Source organism: Coffea eugenioides, chromosome 4 (genome assembly GCF_003713205.1).
Source record: "Coffea eugenioides isolate CCC68of chromosome 4, Ceug_1.0, whole genome shotgun sequence".
NCBI classification, from domain to species: domain Eukaryota; kingdom Viridiplantae; phylum Streptophyta; class Magnoliopsida; order Gentianales; family Rubiaceae; genus Coffea; species Coffea eugenioides.
In genome coordinates, this window is record NC_040038.1 from 6,454,088 (window position 1) to 6,467,436 (window position 13,349).

The window sequence follows — 13,349 nt, forward strand, 5'->3', positions numbered from 1 at the left end:
TGTTCTTTAACGAATTTGTTTACATCTTTCGTACTTAGTGATCCAAGCACGTATGATCAATGCATCAAGAAATGATTGCTCAAACCCTGGCCACCTCTTATGCTTCAAATTTTTTTTCTTTTTCCTTATTTATCTTTCATTTTTGTATTCCTTCTTTGTTTTGGATTGTATTCCTTCTACTTAGAATTTTGGTTAGAAAGAGAAAGAAAAGAAAATTTTTTAAAAAAAAAGAACAAAGAATATCATATTTATGTAGATCTTTCTTTTGTATTCCTTTCTTTCTTTTTTTTTTTTTCAAAAGAATCCCTCTCTTATGTAGATCTTCTTCCCAATTCCACCAAATAAACATACTCTTATATCTGAATACTATATATGTGGGGTTTGGGACTGGGTTTATCAATTCCAATGACTTCTTGGATGATGTATTTTATATGCACACGAAGATGAATACATAATACTTAGTTTATTTCATCAAAATGATGGTCAGGTGCGACAACAGTACTACAGGCCACACATCCAATTATAAACGTTTTTAGTTCTCAAGAACAAGAAATTTTGCACCAAAGCATGCTGTTTGTCGAGAGAAGAAACTGTGCTGCACAAGACTAGACTTTAAGCAAAGATATGATGCTCCAGAAAATCATCTATGCAATCAGCAAAGTAGGAGCTAGGCTCTTCAAGTTTCAATGAATTAGTCCATAAACTATAGACAAGTAGGCACACATTGCTAAAAGGAATTTCTTAGTCGATTTAGCTATCAAAACCAGGTGATGAGTGCTGATTGGCGAGGGTGGTCTACATAGATTTAGGTTGGTATTATATAACCATATGAGATGAGAACCAAGTGCATGCATTTAGGTTACTTTTAGGTTTTAATGGATTTTTTTTTTCTTGACAATGACAATATGTACATTTGCAGGTTTAAATGCATTTCATACGTGCATGCATATTTGCAGGTTTAAATGACAAAATATGTAATTACATCACCCGATTCATCCAGATAATTGCTACATCAACATAATGATATCGTTGTTTGTTAATTATGTGACATTTGAAATACCAAGAGAGGATCATCATATGTGTGATCAATTGCCTTCTCATTCTTGTATACATAACGAAAAACTAGAGAGAGGGAATGTGTTATTGCATTCACCAGGTTTAATTTGTAGGTTTGATCGGTTTCTAAGTGCATATATCTAGAACTAGATGAAAAATTAAGCATGCCGGTTATGGAGCTAAAATCTAATTTATCTCGAATTCGTTCGTTTGATTTAGAAGAAAAAGGGTGATAATGTTTGTACGCCCTTTAAATATTCTATTGACGAGCATATACAATACGCACACAAAATACATATTAGGGTTGCAGAAGAAATTAAAATAGACATACGAATATCATTTACCTAAAAGAAAAATTATAGTAACAAACACTTGAAACCTTTCTTAGAGAAGCCATAGCTCACCAAGAAGCTTTGAAGTTTTTTGAGCCTGCATTGACTGAAGTAATTATAGACAAAGCAGCAAGACAAAGCTTTATGCATAGCAAGCAACTTTTGAATCTTTGAACCATAATCTCCAATTCTATCTTTCCTCCCGTTGCTGTAATCTGGGGGAGATCCTGGAACATGGCCCCTCCAGCCTCCAGCAGCTTCTCCTTTTCCACTTTGGATTAAGAAAACATTACAAAGCCTTGAAATCAGGATGTCATGCCTTAATATCAGTAACTATTGGTTCTCATGATGGCAAAACTCTATTTTTTTCTTCCCTACTTACCCCTTTAACGCATATTTTGATGCTGTAGCGGCTTATATTTGTCATAATTACGTTAATCAGTGGAAACTACAGATTGATGAAATGATGTTAAACAAAGTTTAGTACAATTCAGCGGCTTATGAATCATTTTATCCAGTCAAAGCATTCTTCAGCAAATAAATATTCTATATGGCTTCTTAGTCTTAGTCATCACTACAGTCTTTTTTTTTTTTTTTTTTGAAGCAAAAAACTGTTTCCACAAATGGGTGAAGTATATCCTCGTTTTCGACCAATAAGTACTTAATTTTTTTTAAGCTTAATTTGATGATAATTTGCCAATAAGTACTAGAGTCAATGCTTTTAGTAGCAATCTTGTCCTCTCCCCCCATGGTCTTAAAGGTTCATATAACAAACTAGCTGCGTTGTTAATTAATTTTGTCGACCCAAAAAGCAAAGAACAAAGTGTAACAAAAAATATTATTCCTATGTGTGTTGCATATACTTTTAATTGAAGTTGTTGGAGCTTCCTTCCCAAATTTAGTTGTTATGAAAATCCCTAAAAGTTGTGTATACAAATGGTTTCTTTGCAACTGATCGATGACAAAATCTTAGTCATTCTCCTCAACACAAAGGTGAACATAACAATTTGACTGATCTACACTTCTGCATAACCAATTTATTTGCACTTGCCACAGATATAGCAAATGTTGACAAAAGAATTTGTGTGTCTTACGTACCTTCCTAATTAAGTTACAATGTTTAGATTAGTTGGTATGTTAGTGTTTTAATGTGATTGATTGGGAACCAAGAATTCCATAAGTGTGGCGCTCTTTAGCCTACTAACTACTCATTGTCTGAGTCAAAAAAAGATGTTTCATTGGTACTTCAGAGAAATGATGTTTACTCAAATGTGTTTTTTTGCTGCATTGTCGTCTAATACATGGTATCACAAATAAGCGCAGGATAGGTTTGGAACACGTTTTCCAATGAAAACAAGGATGCTTCCCCATAGCTAAAACTCCATCAGTGGCTGATGATAGCCTTCATATGGGTGCTGAAGTGGAGGAGGATACAGGAAGTGGCACCAGGTTGCAGCCTCTATCGAAGTTTGATCCCTGCAGGAGACGTGGTGGCAGTGGCGATGATCCTCTTCTGTTTCAGCCTGCAAGATTTGTCAAATAAATTGGTTAAGCAGTCACTTGTATTCCATTGCCTGTGGAGCATGAAAATGTAGCTGTGACCACAGGGGATCATGTATTTTCATGAATGTTATGCTAGTTTCGACCTGATCTCTAGATTTAGTTGGTGAATGTTTTTTACATTTGGCACAAAAGTTTGCTGTTCTGGTTAGCTTGTCTCATTCCTGGCATTTATGATGCAGAAAGCAGGGAAACCCCAATTTGAATATCTTAGGAATGGTAAGAAATGGTGAAGAATACTTTCAAAGATAACAAAGGAGAGATCAAGTATCAGGAAAGAAGAAGGGAATGTATAGGAGGAAAGGTCTTTAGCCCAATTGTTTACAAGTCACATCTTCGGTACTTAGTGATCCAAGCACGTATGGCTAAGAAATGATTGTTCAAACCATGGCCACCGCTATGCCTGAATATTGTTTCTTCCTTTTTCCTTCTCTAGCTATCTTTCCTTTTGCTTTCCTTCTTCGATTTTTTTACTATATTTCTTCCATCTAGAATTTTTGGGTAGAAACCGAAAGACAAGACAAAGAAAAGAAAAACATAGAGTACCATATTATAATTTGAAAAAGGAAAAAAATGGAAGGAAATTGAATAAACCCTAAATTTGCACATATAACTCGGGGAAATCTAGTCCCTCTTCACCCAAAAAGTAAACAAAAAAAAATCTATCAATTATTATTCATTTTTCTTCTATCAAAAAAATTGAATCCCCTCTTTATCTTTTATTTCCAATTCCACCAATTTAATACTCTTTTTTTTTTTGTGGCAATTTAACATACTCTTTTATGTTAATAGTACTATATATTTGGGGTTTGGATATGGGTTTATCAATTCACACAAAGATGATGAATAAATCATACTGATTCAATTCATCAACATGATACCAAGGAACAACAACAGTCCAAACATAGCATTATAAACTTTTTCTACTCCTCAAGAACAAGAATTTTTGGTGCCGTAAAGTGCTGTTTGTCGAGAGAAGAAACTGTGCTGCACAAGACTCTAAACAAAGGTGCTCTAAAAATCATGCATTCATTTGACAAAGTAAGAGGGCTCTTCAAGTTTCAATGAATTAATCCCTAAACTATGCAAAAGCAGACACACATTGCCAAAAAAGAATTTCTCAGTAGATGCAGCTATCAAAACTATGAGATGGGTGCGGCCGGCACCTACATTTAGGTTACTAGCTATGTTATATATGAGATGTGAACCTGGCGTGTTTAGATTTGCTTTGGCATTTTCTTTAATGGATTAATCTTTTTAACGCTAACGATAAATAGATTGACGAGTTCGAATGCATGTGTTATGTGTATGAAACTTTAGTACAAACTATATGATAAGATGATAAACTACTAAAATTCACAGCGAACTGTGCACATACATGACTCATTTCATCTAAATAGCCTGATCAACATTTTATTTTTTTTCTCCTTTTTTAAGCCTGATAATGACCAGCATCTATATTAGGCAAAATACATAACAAGAGGGTAAAAGAAATTTAAAAAGAAATATGATTATCATTACCTATACAACATTATGGGCAATATTATCCACCGGAACCAGAGATTGAGGTTTTTGGAGGCAAGATTAGTGAAGGTGTACATTTAATAAGATACTCTTATATGTAGTAAAAGTTTGGGGGAAAACTCTAGAAATTTTCAAAGTTTTTAAGGGGACACTAAATGATTTAGTAAATTTTTTTTGTTGGGGGGGGGGGGGGATCAAAATCTAATTTCTTTATTAGGATATAAGTGAGAATTTTAATTGTTTTAAAGGGCTATAATAGGATTGTCAAAAGCCTTAGGGGGAAGGGGTGACAGCAACAATCCCTCCTTGTCCTCCTAGTTGATTTGTAATGGTATTCTAAAATTGTTATTCACGCTCTTATATAGTAACTTTTCAACTTTTCAAAAAAGAAAAAAAAGAGTGACGAGAGAGAGGAGCATGAATAACAATTTCCTTTTGGAAATACAACTAACATTTTTGGAGATTATAGTGTCAAACACTTTAGACCAAGTTAGACATAGATAGCTCACCAAGAAGCTTTGAAGTTTCTTGAGCTTATCCTGCATTGATTGAATTAATTAGAAGACAAAGTAGCAAACCAAAGCTTTATGCATAGCACATAGCTTTTGAATCTTTGAACCATAATGACTAGATGATAAAAAAAAAACAAAAAACCTCAACCTCGATTGCTGTGAACATAATCTCCAATTCTATCTTTCCTCCCGTTGCTGTAATCTGCGGCAGATCCTCAAACATGGCCCCTCCAGCCTCCAGCACCTTCCCCCTTTTTCACTTTGCACTATTAAGAAAACATTAGAAAGCCTTGAAATGAGGAAACATAAGATGCCATGCCATAATATCTCAAACTATTGGATCTCCTGATGGCAAAACGTACTCTCTTAACCCCTTTATCTAATAGTACACATTTTGATGCTCTAGTGGCTTGTATTTGTCATAATTACGTCAATCAGTGGCAACTATAAATTGATGAAATGATGTTAACTAGCTAGTAGTACTATATTCTCTGAGTTTAAATGCAATTCAATATATAGCAAACATCTCTAGCATTGGTTGGTGGTATCTATTGAGTTAATTTATTCATTTGCTTTGTGGGATAGTGATCAAGTAGAGGGGAATCACAATGTTACAAGATAATTATGCAGGCCATAACAAAAGAATGGATAGGCCGATCCAGTGGTGGAATTTTAATATTGGAAAAAGAACTGGCACATCATTTTACCTTCAAACATGATTTTTTTTTTTTCTTTGAGTATTATTGAGTCCCTAGCTATCTCCTTGATTTTTAACATATAGGGCTAACTTTGAGATAAAAGGATTAAAAACAAAAAGGATATCCCATCTCCTAGACATTTGTTTGTTATATCCTCGAGCAAACATGAGGGAAAGGCGGCTTTGGATTTCTTCACAACCTGATTCCATTCCCCTGGCTAGGTTGTGCTCAAGATGCTGTTTTCCTAATGCTGAATATTGTCTCATGTTCTCAGGTTGGATCATATGTGTTGTGTTGTGGACAGAGGATGACATTCTGGCTAATTTTTAACTATTTAATGAACAGGGCAATGCTTAAAAAATATGGCAGGCCAAACTTTGGAGCAATATAAAACCTGTCAGGCAAAGATTTGTGATTGAGTTTGCTTTTGGTTGGGGACTACAATGATTCAAAGCTTTAGTAAAATGTTGTTCTTGGGATTCTCATACAGGTTACTTTGATCAACTTAGACCAAACTTATGCACCAAAATCAATGATTGGAACATCTAATACCTTTGGATCGGATGCTGAAATTTCACAGGTATGACGTTTTTTTTTAATAGGCTGTTTGTCAGAAAAGCAACCTCACAATCAAAATAAAGATGTAAAAGAGTACGCTTCAATGAATTAAGGATGGAAAACCAGACAGCTGGAATTGATAATACCACAAAAATGTCAAAAGTGAAATCCTGTCACAAGACTGGGAATTGGGAAATGCTTAAACTCAAAAAACAGGAAGAGACGATGAATTAATATAGGAAAAAGAATTGAGAATATGTGAAAGCAGAGGAAGATCTCTGATATTTCCAACAAATATGGTTTTTGTTTGTCCAAGAATCTGCTAAGCAATCAAAAAGTATACAGGTTTACCGTGCCAGCAGCAGAGGAAAATTATGCAATACCTATGCTAAGACGACCTTAAAAGTTCTTCAAAGGAGTATGATGAAACCAGGACACCTATCATTGAACATTAGAGCATTGCCCGTCAAGAAATTTGTCGAAGAACTAATTCATCATAAGACCGCTAGACATAAATAACAGGATTTATTTCAACATAATCTGAAACTTCTTCACTGAAGTAAAGAAAGCATTGGCTATTAGTATATATTACTTACTTGAGCTGAAATGGTCCACTGTTGATCAGATACAACAATCAGTGAAGAAGAAAGTTGGAAATAGATGTATAAACTTAGAAAGATTAACTAAGAATAGAGTAAGAAACCAACTCATGAATCTTTTCTACATTTAGGCAAGTAATATATAGTTTCCATTCCACCCCAAAACTAAAAATTACAGCAAACACAGTTTCTTGACATTCTATAACTACAAAAACAGGAAAAGACCATGTTAAGAAACATCCAAGGCAACTAAACCTCAATGTTCATGGCAGAGTTCTGGATGATCCTTAGTTTCCTCCTCTACCAAAGAACGAAAAGACTGAAAAGAAAAACTACTATCTAAGCAGCTTGCATCAGTGGAACTTCCGGTGGATGTTTAGACTCTAAGCAAGTAAATACTGAGTTCAGGAGCTCCATTGCTATCAGGATTCATCATGTAAAATGCCTCCGAATCTCTAGAACCAACAACTCTCTCGAACTTAGCTCTCATGTACATCAGTTCTCCATCAGACTCCGCAGCATCATCTGCATTTCCAGGCAGAACTCCTGCTCCCATCGAAATGGGCTCCACGGCCTTCAATATATTCCATTCTTTTGGTCCACAGTCCCTCCTTGTAGCAAAGCCACACCTCTTTCCATTGCAGTAAGTCCTCCATCGAGGCTCTTCTAGTAGTCTTGTGCTCTTCTTTTCTTCCTTGTCACATTCCAATGCAATCCGAGCCAAACCAGAAGCCATTTCACGAACCAATCCAGTTATAGGTGTAGCAAGCTCAATCAAGAAGACTGGTTGTGAATTGGGATCCTTCTGGAATGCAAAATGTACGTGTCCTCTTCTGTTGCCAAAGAGTGTTCCCACCACTCTAGTGCCAAGACCTTGCTGAAAATGCGCCCTGTGTCGACCAAAAGCCGTCAGAACAGAGCGCAGCCTAGAAACTGCTATTGCTTGCAGTTTCTTCCTTGTAGCATTAGCAGAAGTAGCTGCTGATTCTTGCACCTGTTTATCATCTTCCCTTTTCACCTGCTCTAGAAGGTTCTTTGAAGAATTTGAGTCTACAGGCACCTTATCCTTCTCCCCTCTTACTTCTTCAATAGCTTTGGAGCAGGACTTGGTTGAAACCTCTTCATCTTCATTACTGACCTTGGTTGTCCAGTGAAACTGCCTCTTGGAAGCAGGGTCCTGGATATTCTTTGCCATGATTGTCTTCATCTGAGAGAGGAAATACTAAGGGCAAGACAAATCCTTTAAGAATGAGTTAGTGGGAATGGAAAGAGAATGAGAGAGAAAATATTCCAATTTGTTCCTTTTTTCCTGTGGATTTGTAATTTCTTTCTTTATTTCCTTTCTCTTTTGTTTGTACTGCTTTTGGTATAGAGCATATCTAAGAATCCTGACAAAGAGAACATAAGCTACCCCACAGCAATAGGAGAGAAAAGCACAGAGATGTTTTGAAATAAAGAAAAGAATCTGGGGAGACATTGGTTGTGTTACTTCACTTTCTTGTGGGGTAGATAGTGAAAGGAGTTTTGCTCTGCTGACTCTTCTTTTGACTTCAATCTCAATACAGCGAAATTGGAGTGCTCACAAATACCAGCAAAAAGAACCAAAACAAAAGAGACATCGCCATTCACACTGAACTGTCCAACACGTACCAGAATGATGTTTGGTTCCAGTAAACTGAGAAAACATCCAGATTCTCCTAAGGTCTGCACCAGACATGGTATCCCCAAAAGACTGGTATTGCTCAGTTATCGGCAATATAATTCACTCGGTGACGTAATGTTTAGGTTAGGCGTTCAGATTCCCGCATAGAACTTCATGAGCTGTGCCCATTTCACCAACCACAAACTTTACCTTCCTGGGGATCATCACTCTAGTGGATCCCTTCAATCAATGTCTAGGCTTGCACACGACAGAAGTAAATACACGCATGCACCAGGTGATAAATCGCAGAAAACATAAATTCAAGATATCAAAGGGTCCATTTGATTGCGTAGTTCAACAAAGAATCTGAAGCTTAAGAGAGATTCATTTGATTTACGGCTTAAAGAAAACCTGAATTTGATGCGTAGCTTGGTGGCCGATGGCCAGTTTCTTGCCTTAGTGCAGGAGTTGAGAGAGCACTTCCTAAGTATTGCATCTCAAAGTATGCAAAACAAGCACAACAAAAAGATGGAGAAAGAAAAGGGAAAGGGAAAAGAAAGCATAACCAGGTGAATAAAATAAAAAATAAAAATAAAAAAAACGCAGTTACTACTAGTTAGCATCCTCCCAAGTAACACAGACCGCCATTTTAAGCATCCCAAGTAGGACCTATTCTAGTGGCCTCGGAGCACCATGTAAAGCTGGAAAACCCACTCCGGAGAATGATCAAATGATTACTTGGCCACCATAGAATTTAGAAACTCATCAACTCAATTCAGAGGGCGCATTTTATACTGTAAACTATAACGTTATCCTTCCCAATGGCTAGTCGTCCACTACAGACTAGGCCATGGCTTTCCATGGAAAAGGTGCAGTGCTGCAACTTCAATCCTCATTCACTAAAGCTGCTCCTTGGATTAAATGGGATACTAAGCAAGAGAAGCACACCGCCTGACTGCACTAACTGAGCTAAATATGAAACACACACACACACACACACACACACACACAGACAGGACGGCAAATTTTAACTGACTAATTAGTAATTACACAGTATATAAACATAATCCGTACGGTACAATTCTAACTCGGAACAGTATAAAATGTCCACTACCAAAAGCTTTTTGTACATCAGATAGGAAAGAGAAGCACTAATTAACCAGTCCAGATGCTTGCCTACAGGTTCGTTATAATGGAGGTCCTACAAGTTAGCTATTCAAACTGGGCTCAGGTTCTGAGTCCGGTTGCTTGGGGACTGTAGGAGGAACAATGGCACCACCATTCATTCTAGCACGTGCCTCGGCAAACATCCTCTGTTGCTCAGCCAATGCTTCTTCTTCAGTCATTTCAGCTCCATTGCTCCACTTCCCAGCTCTTACAGTATCCTGTCAGAAAACAATTTCACCAGCGACAAGCAAAATATCTCAGGCGGTCTGACAAAAATACTCAAGACAGTTGATTTCCCTTTAAGTGCTCATCAAGTTTAAACTTGATTCCAAGCACCAGATTTTGTTTTGGGAAAGAAAGAGAGATTGAAATAAATGAAATGTTCAATCAAACAAATATGACTTAAAATATATTCCAAATCCAAATTGTAAGGCGTCAGAACAACATTATAGAGGATATCTGAGACTGTTTCCATGGATTTGATTGAAATCAAAATTTTGACTATCGCAACATGCAGGAACCACAATTCACTGCAGTTAGATACTCGTAAAACAACAATTTTGGAATTAAAATGTAACAGCCTCCCAGAATTCTCCCCATTTTGACAACTCTAGGCATTATAACAGAGCTAATAATCGGAAACTTTCAAACGGCCCCTTAAGTCAGTTGACTAGATTCAAAACATAGCATCTATGCTGTTGAAACCAGGACAGAAGTAAAAGGGAGATGAATACTCACCATAGTCTCATTTCTGTGTTGTTCATAAGCAGCATGAACTTCTTCGATGTAATCCCCAAAACCAAGAACCTGCCACATATAAATTACCATGATTACAAGATTCATCCTTCTCAAAAAAATGTAGTCAATTTTGGGTCAAAACTGAGATTGGGATTGATCTCATAAGCTGAATCAGCCCAAGACTGAAACTCTATTTACAGAAATAATAAATACTGCCTGACAAAAAACACAGATTGAAAGATACTTATACAAAAGAAAAACTTAAGAACAGATTAGGCTCAAAGTACAAACCTCTAAAGCCTTCAAAACATGTTCAGGGGCAATCGTTCTTTTCTCTTCTTTGCCGCAAACTTCATTCGACTCTGATGAAATAAGATTAATGAACTCTGCAATAAAAAAGAACCGATCAAACATTAGAACCAAAAAAGAAAACTCATGAATCTTAACTTTGCCCAAAGTAGATTTAAGACTTGAGATTCAACATCAAACAAACAGAAACTTCCAAGAGATGTCTAATAGGGCAGAAAACTTCAATCAAGCATAGATTAAATTATCCCACAATTGCACAAGAGACAGGAACATTAAATCCAACATCACATTCTGTTCCATCCTCTCAAGTGAACTCTGTCCTTAAATCTGGCTCTTTATCAAACTAATACTTCCAGTTCCCAAGCTTCAAATTTAAAGTCCAAGTTTGATTACCAAAAGATCACTTTGTATTCTCCTTTGCACGTCAATTTTAAGTTAGCATTTTATATTCAGACTTTGCACGCTTATTTACTATACATGTAGACTGCAATGAAAAAGAAGGTGATATGACAAAAAGGAAAGTCTTATTCTTACAAGTTAGAAGATTAGTTGAATAAAAGAATTAACAACCACTGAAAGTAACCAGTTTAATTCCTAAAATGGTCCAATAAGAAATGATCAATGCCCTCACAATCACAGATATATCGGGGATGATGCCAATGGATCATATACAAATGAAACTAAAAAGCATCTGTCACTACATACCTACACAGCATTCAATCAAAAGATCCTGTGCATCTCTTGCGACACGAACATCTGGAGGCAGCATCTCTTTAATAATTTTTGTCATAGTGGCTGCAGGAAAGCATATCAATCAGCAAATAGTCAATTGAAGTTTCACATGCAAATGCACAAAAAATTGTTAAAAGAATGAACACACAATTTCACACAATAATGAGGGGAAAAACTGGCATCAATGTCCCAAATCAATTAACCACAATTAACCAGAAACGAACCCAGTTCACACAAAAAAATTTCTCCTCTTTTTTTTTTTTTTTGCTTTGGCCTTTGACCTTCCTCATCACCAAGTGTAAACATAAATCACCATATTTAACATAATTGCTTTATTAAAAAAATAAAATTGGCCAACCGGCTGGAACCCTAGAATCGAATATAAAGCATGCCCAACATCCAAACACCTAAAACTCCAAAATCCAACAAAAATTCACAGAAAAAAGAAGCCCCTTTCAACCAGAAAAGAATCCAGTTCACGTAAAAAATTTCTCTTTTCTCTTTTTGCTTTGGCTTTTGAAATTGCTCATCATATATTTACATAATTGCTTTATTAAAAAACTGACCAAATGGCTGGAACCCTAGAATCATCTAAATAGCATGCCAGACATTAACCACCTAAAATCCAAAATCTAACAAAAATTGACAGAAAAAAAGTCCCTTTTAACAAGAATAGCAGCTCAAAAGCATATAGACCCGATAAGGGACAAGAAACAAAAATTTGCAAAAAAAAAAAAATTCTGCATATTCATACAGGAACAGTAATAAGATAGGGATCAAATCGAACCTTTAGGAAGAGAAGCGTCTTCTTTTGTTCGCCCAACTATGTCCATCGGTTCCATTATTGGCCTTCAAAATAAAATGAAATCACAAGTCATGAACTTCACAGCAAATATCAGATACAATTATATTAAAAAAAGCGAAGATAGAGATCTAAAGCTCGAAGAAGGCAAAATTCAGAAAAAGTACACTCACCAGCAGATACAATCGCGAATCGGAGGAAACAGAGAGGAGAGAGGGATAGATCGGTCGGTTTATAATCAACCGATTGGAAGATTACGAAAAGCTACAGAAGTAGGCGATCGGAGGCGGAGGCGGTCGTTGGTGTTCATATTCATGGTGGTTGTCGATGATTATAGAGAGAGAAAGTGAAGAAGCGGAGGCGACTAGGGCAACAATTCTTCTCGAAAGCGCGTTGGATTTGGACATTCCCACGCGCTAGAGAGGGCGTGGGGACGATCCACTGTGGGACCCCAATTGGAAAGGTTCCTGATTGGTCCGTGATGAGTACGTGCGGGGTGGAGAGTGGATGAGGTGACGATTAAACTTATGGGGCGGTGTTTATATAGTTTCCGTCTCGAGGCACGAGAGAGGAAGTAAAAACAGTTGGATCGGAATTGGAATTCGCCAATGAGACAGGGAGAGTGTTACGGGAGGAGCCTGGGGGATGGATTTGGATTGTTGCGGAGTGTGACCCGTCAGGAACTCAGTCTCTTTGGGTTCAATGGGCTGTGATCTGTGTGCATTTTGGGCTTTGGAATCCGGCTGAAAGGTTAATGGTAGATTCGTCAACTTCCACATTCTTTGTGCTCTAGTTTCTTTTTATTTTTTATATTAAAAATTCTTTTTGAAAATAAAACCAAGAATGATGAATATGGTCTATGCCCCTAGTGGATTTGGGGTAGGTACAATTGGCTTTAGGTACGATTATTGTATTTTTTTTAATGATTTAATATACATTTACGTAACTTTGTCGTATTTCATGATATATAATAAAAAGGTACGTGAGTGTGCACTAAATTATGAAAAGAATACAACAACTGTACCAATTGCACCTAAGGTTAATTATACCTATTCCATTCCCGTCCCTAGCTATCTTCAAAATTTTTTGAACAAACTTGAAGCAAAAAGTAGAGACGAAT

At 36.6% G+C, this 13,349-nt stretch overlaps 2 protein-coding genes across 2 annotated transcripts; both read right to left on the reverse strand.

Annotated features, from left to right (window-relative positions):
* Positions 1 to 6,935: 6,935 nt before the first annotated feature.
* LOC113767946 (protein MIZU-KUSSEI 1) lies at positions 6,936 to 8,148 on the reverse strand. The gene has a single exon (XM_027312151.1). The coding sequence runs from the start codon at positions 8,044 to 8,046 to the stop codon at positions 7,216 to 7,218; it is 831 nt and encodes a 276-aa protein (XP_027167952.1). The 5' UTR covers positions 8,047 to 8,148; the 3' UTR covers positions 6,936 to 7,215.
* A 1,348-nt stretch (positions 8,149 to 9,496) lies between these two features.
* LOC113768075 (protein Dr1 homolog) lies at positions 9,497 to 12,846 on the reverse strand. The gene is made up of 6 exons (XM_027312309.1): positions 12,403 to 12,846; positions 12,215 to 12,276; positions 11,401 to 11,490; positions 10,678 to 10,772; positions 10,387 to 10,455; positions 9,497 to 9,866 (listed from the first exon to the last, which is right to left on the reverse strand). The coding sequence occupies exons 2-6, from the start codon at positions 12,267 to 12,269 to the stop codon at positions 9,690 to 9,692; spliced, it is 486 nt and encodes a 161-aa protein (XP_027168110.1). The 5' UTR covers positions 12,270 to 12,276; positions 12,403 to 12,846; the 3' UTR covers positions 9,497 to 9,689.
* Between the last annotated feature and the right edge of the window lie 503 nt (positions 12,847 to 13,349).

Coding starts and splice junctions, on each gene's coding strand:
- LOC113767946 (XM_027312151.1), bottom strand. CDS start 8,046: ATGAAGACAATCATGGCAAAGAATATCCAGGACCCTGCTTCCAAGAGG.
- LOC113768075 (XM_027312309.1), bottom strand. CDS start 12,269: ATGGAACCGATGGACATAGTTGGGCGAACAAAAGAAGACGCTTCTCTT. Junction 10,456..10,677: donor ATGTTTTGAAGGCTTTAGAG/GTTTGTACTTTG, acceptor TATATGTGGCAG/GTTCTTGGTTTTGGGGATTA. Junction 9,867..10,386: donor AACACAGAAATGAGACTATG/GTGAGTATTCAT, acceptor GTTTTCTGACAG/GATACTGTAAGAGCTGGGAA.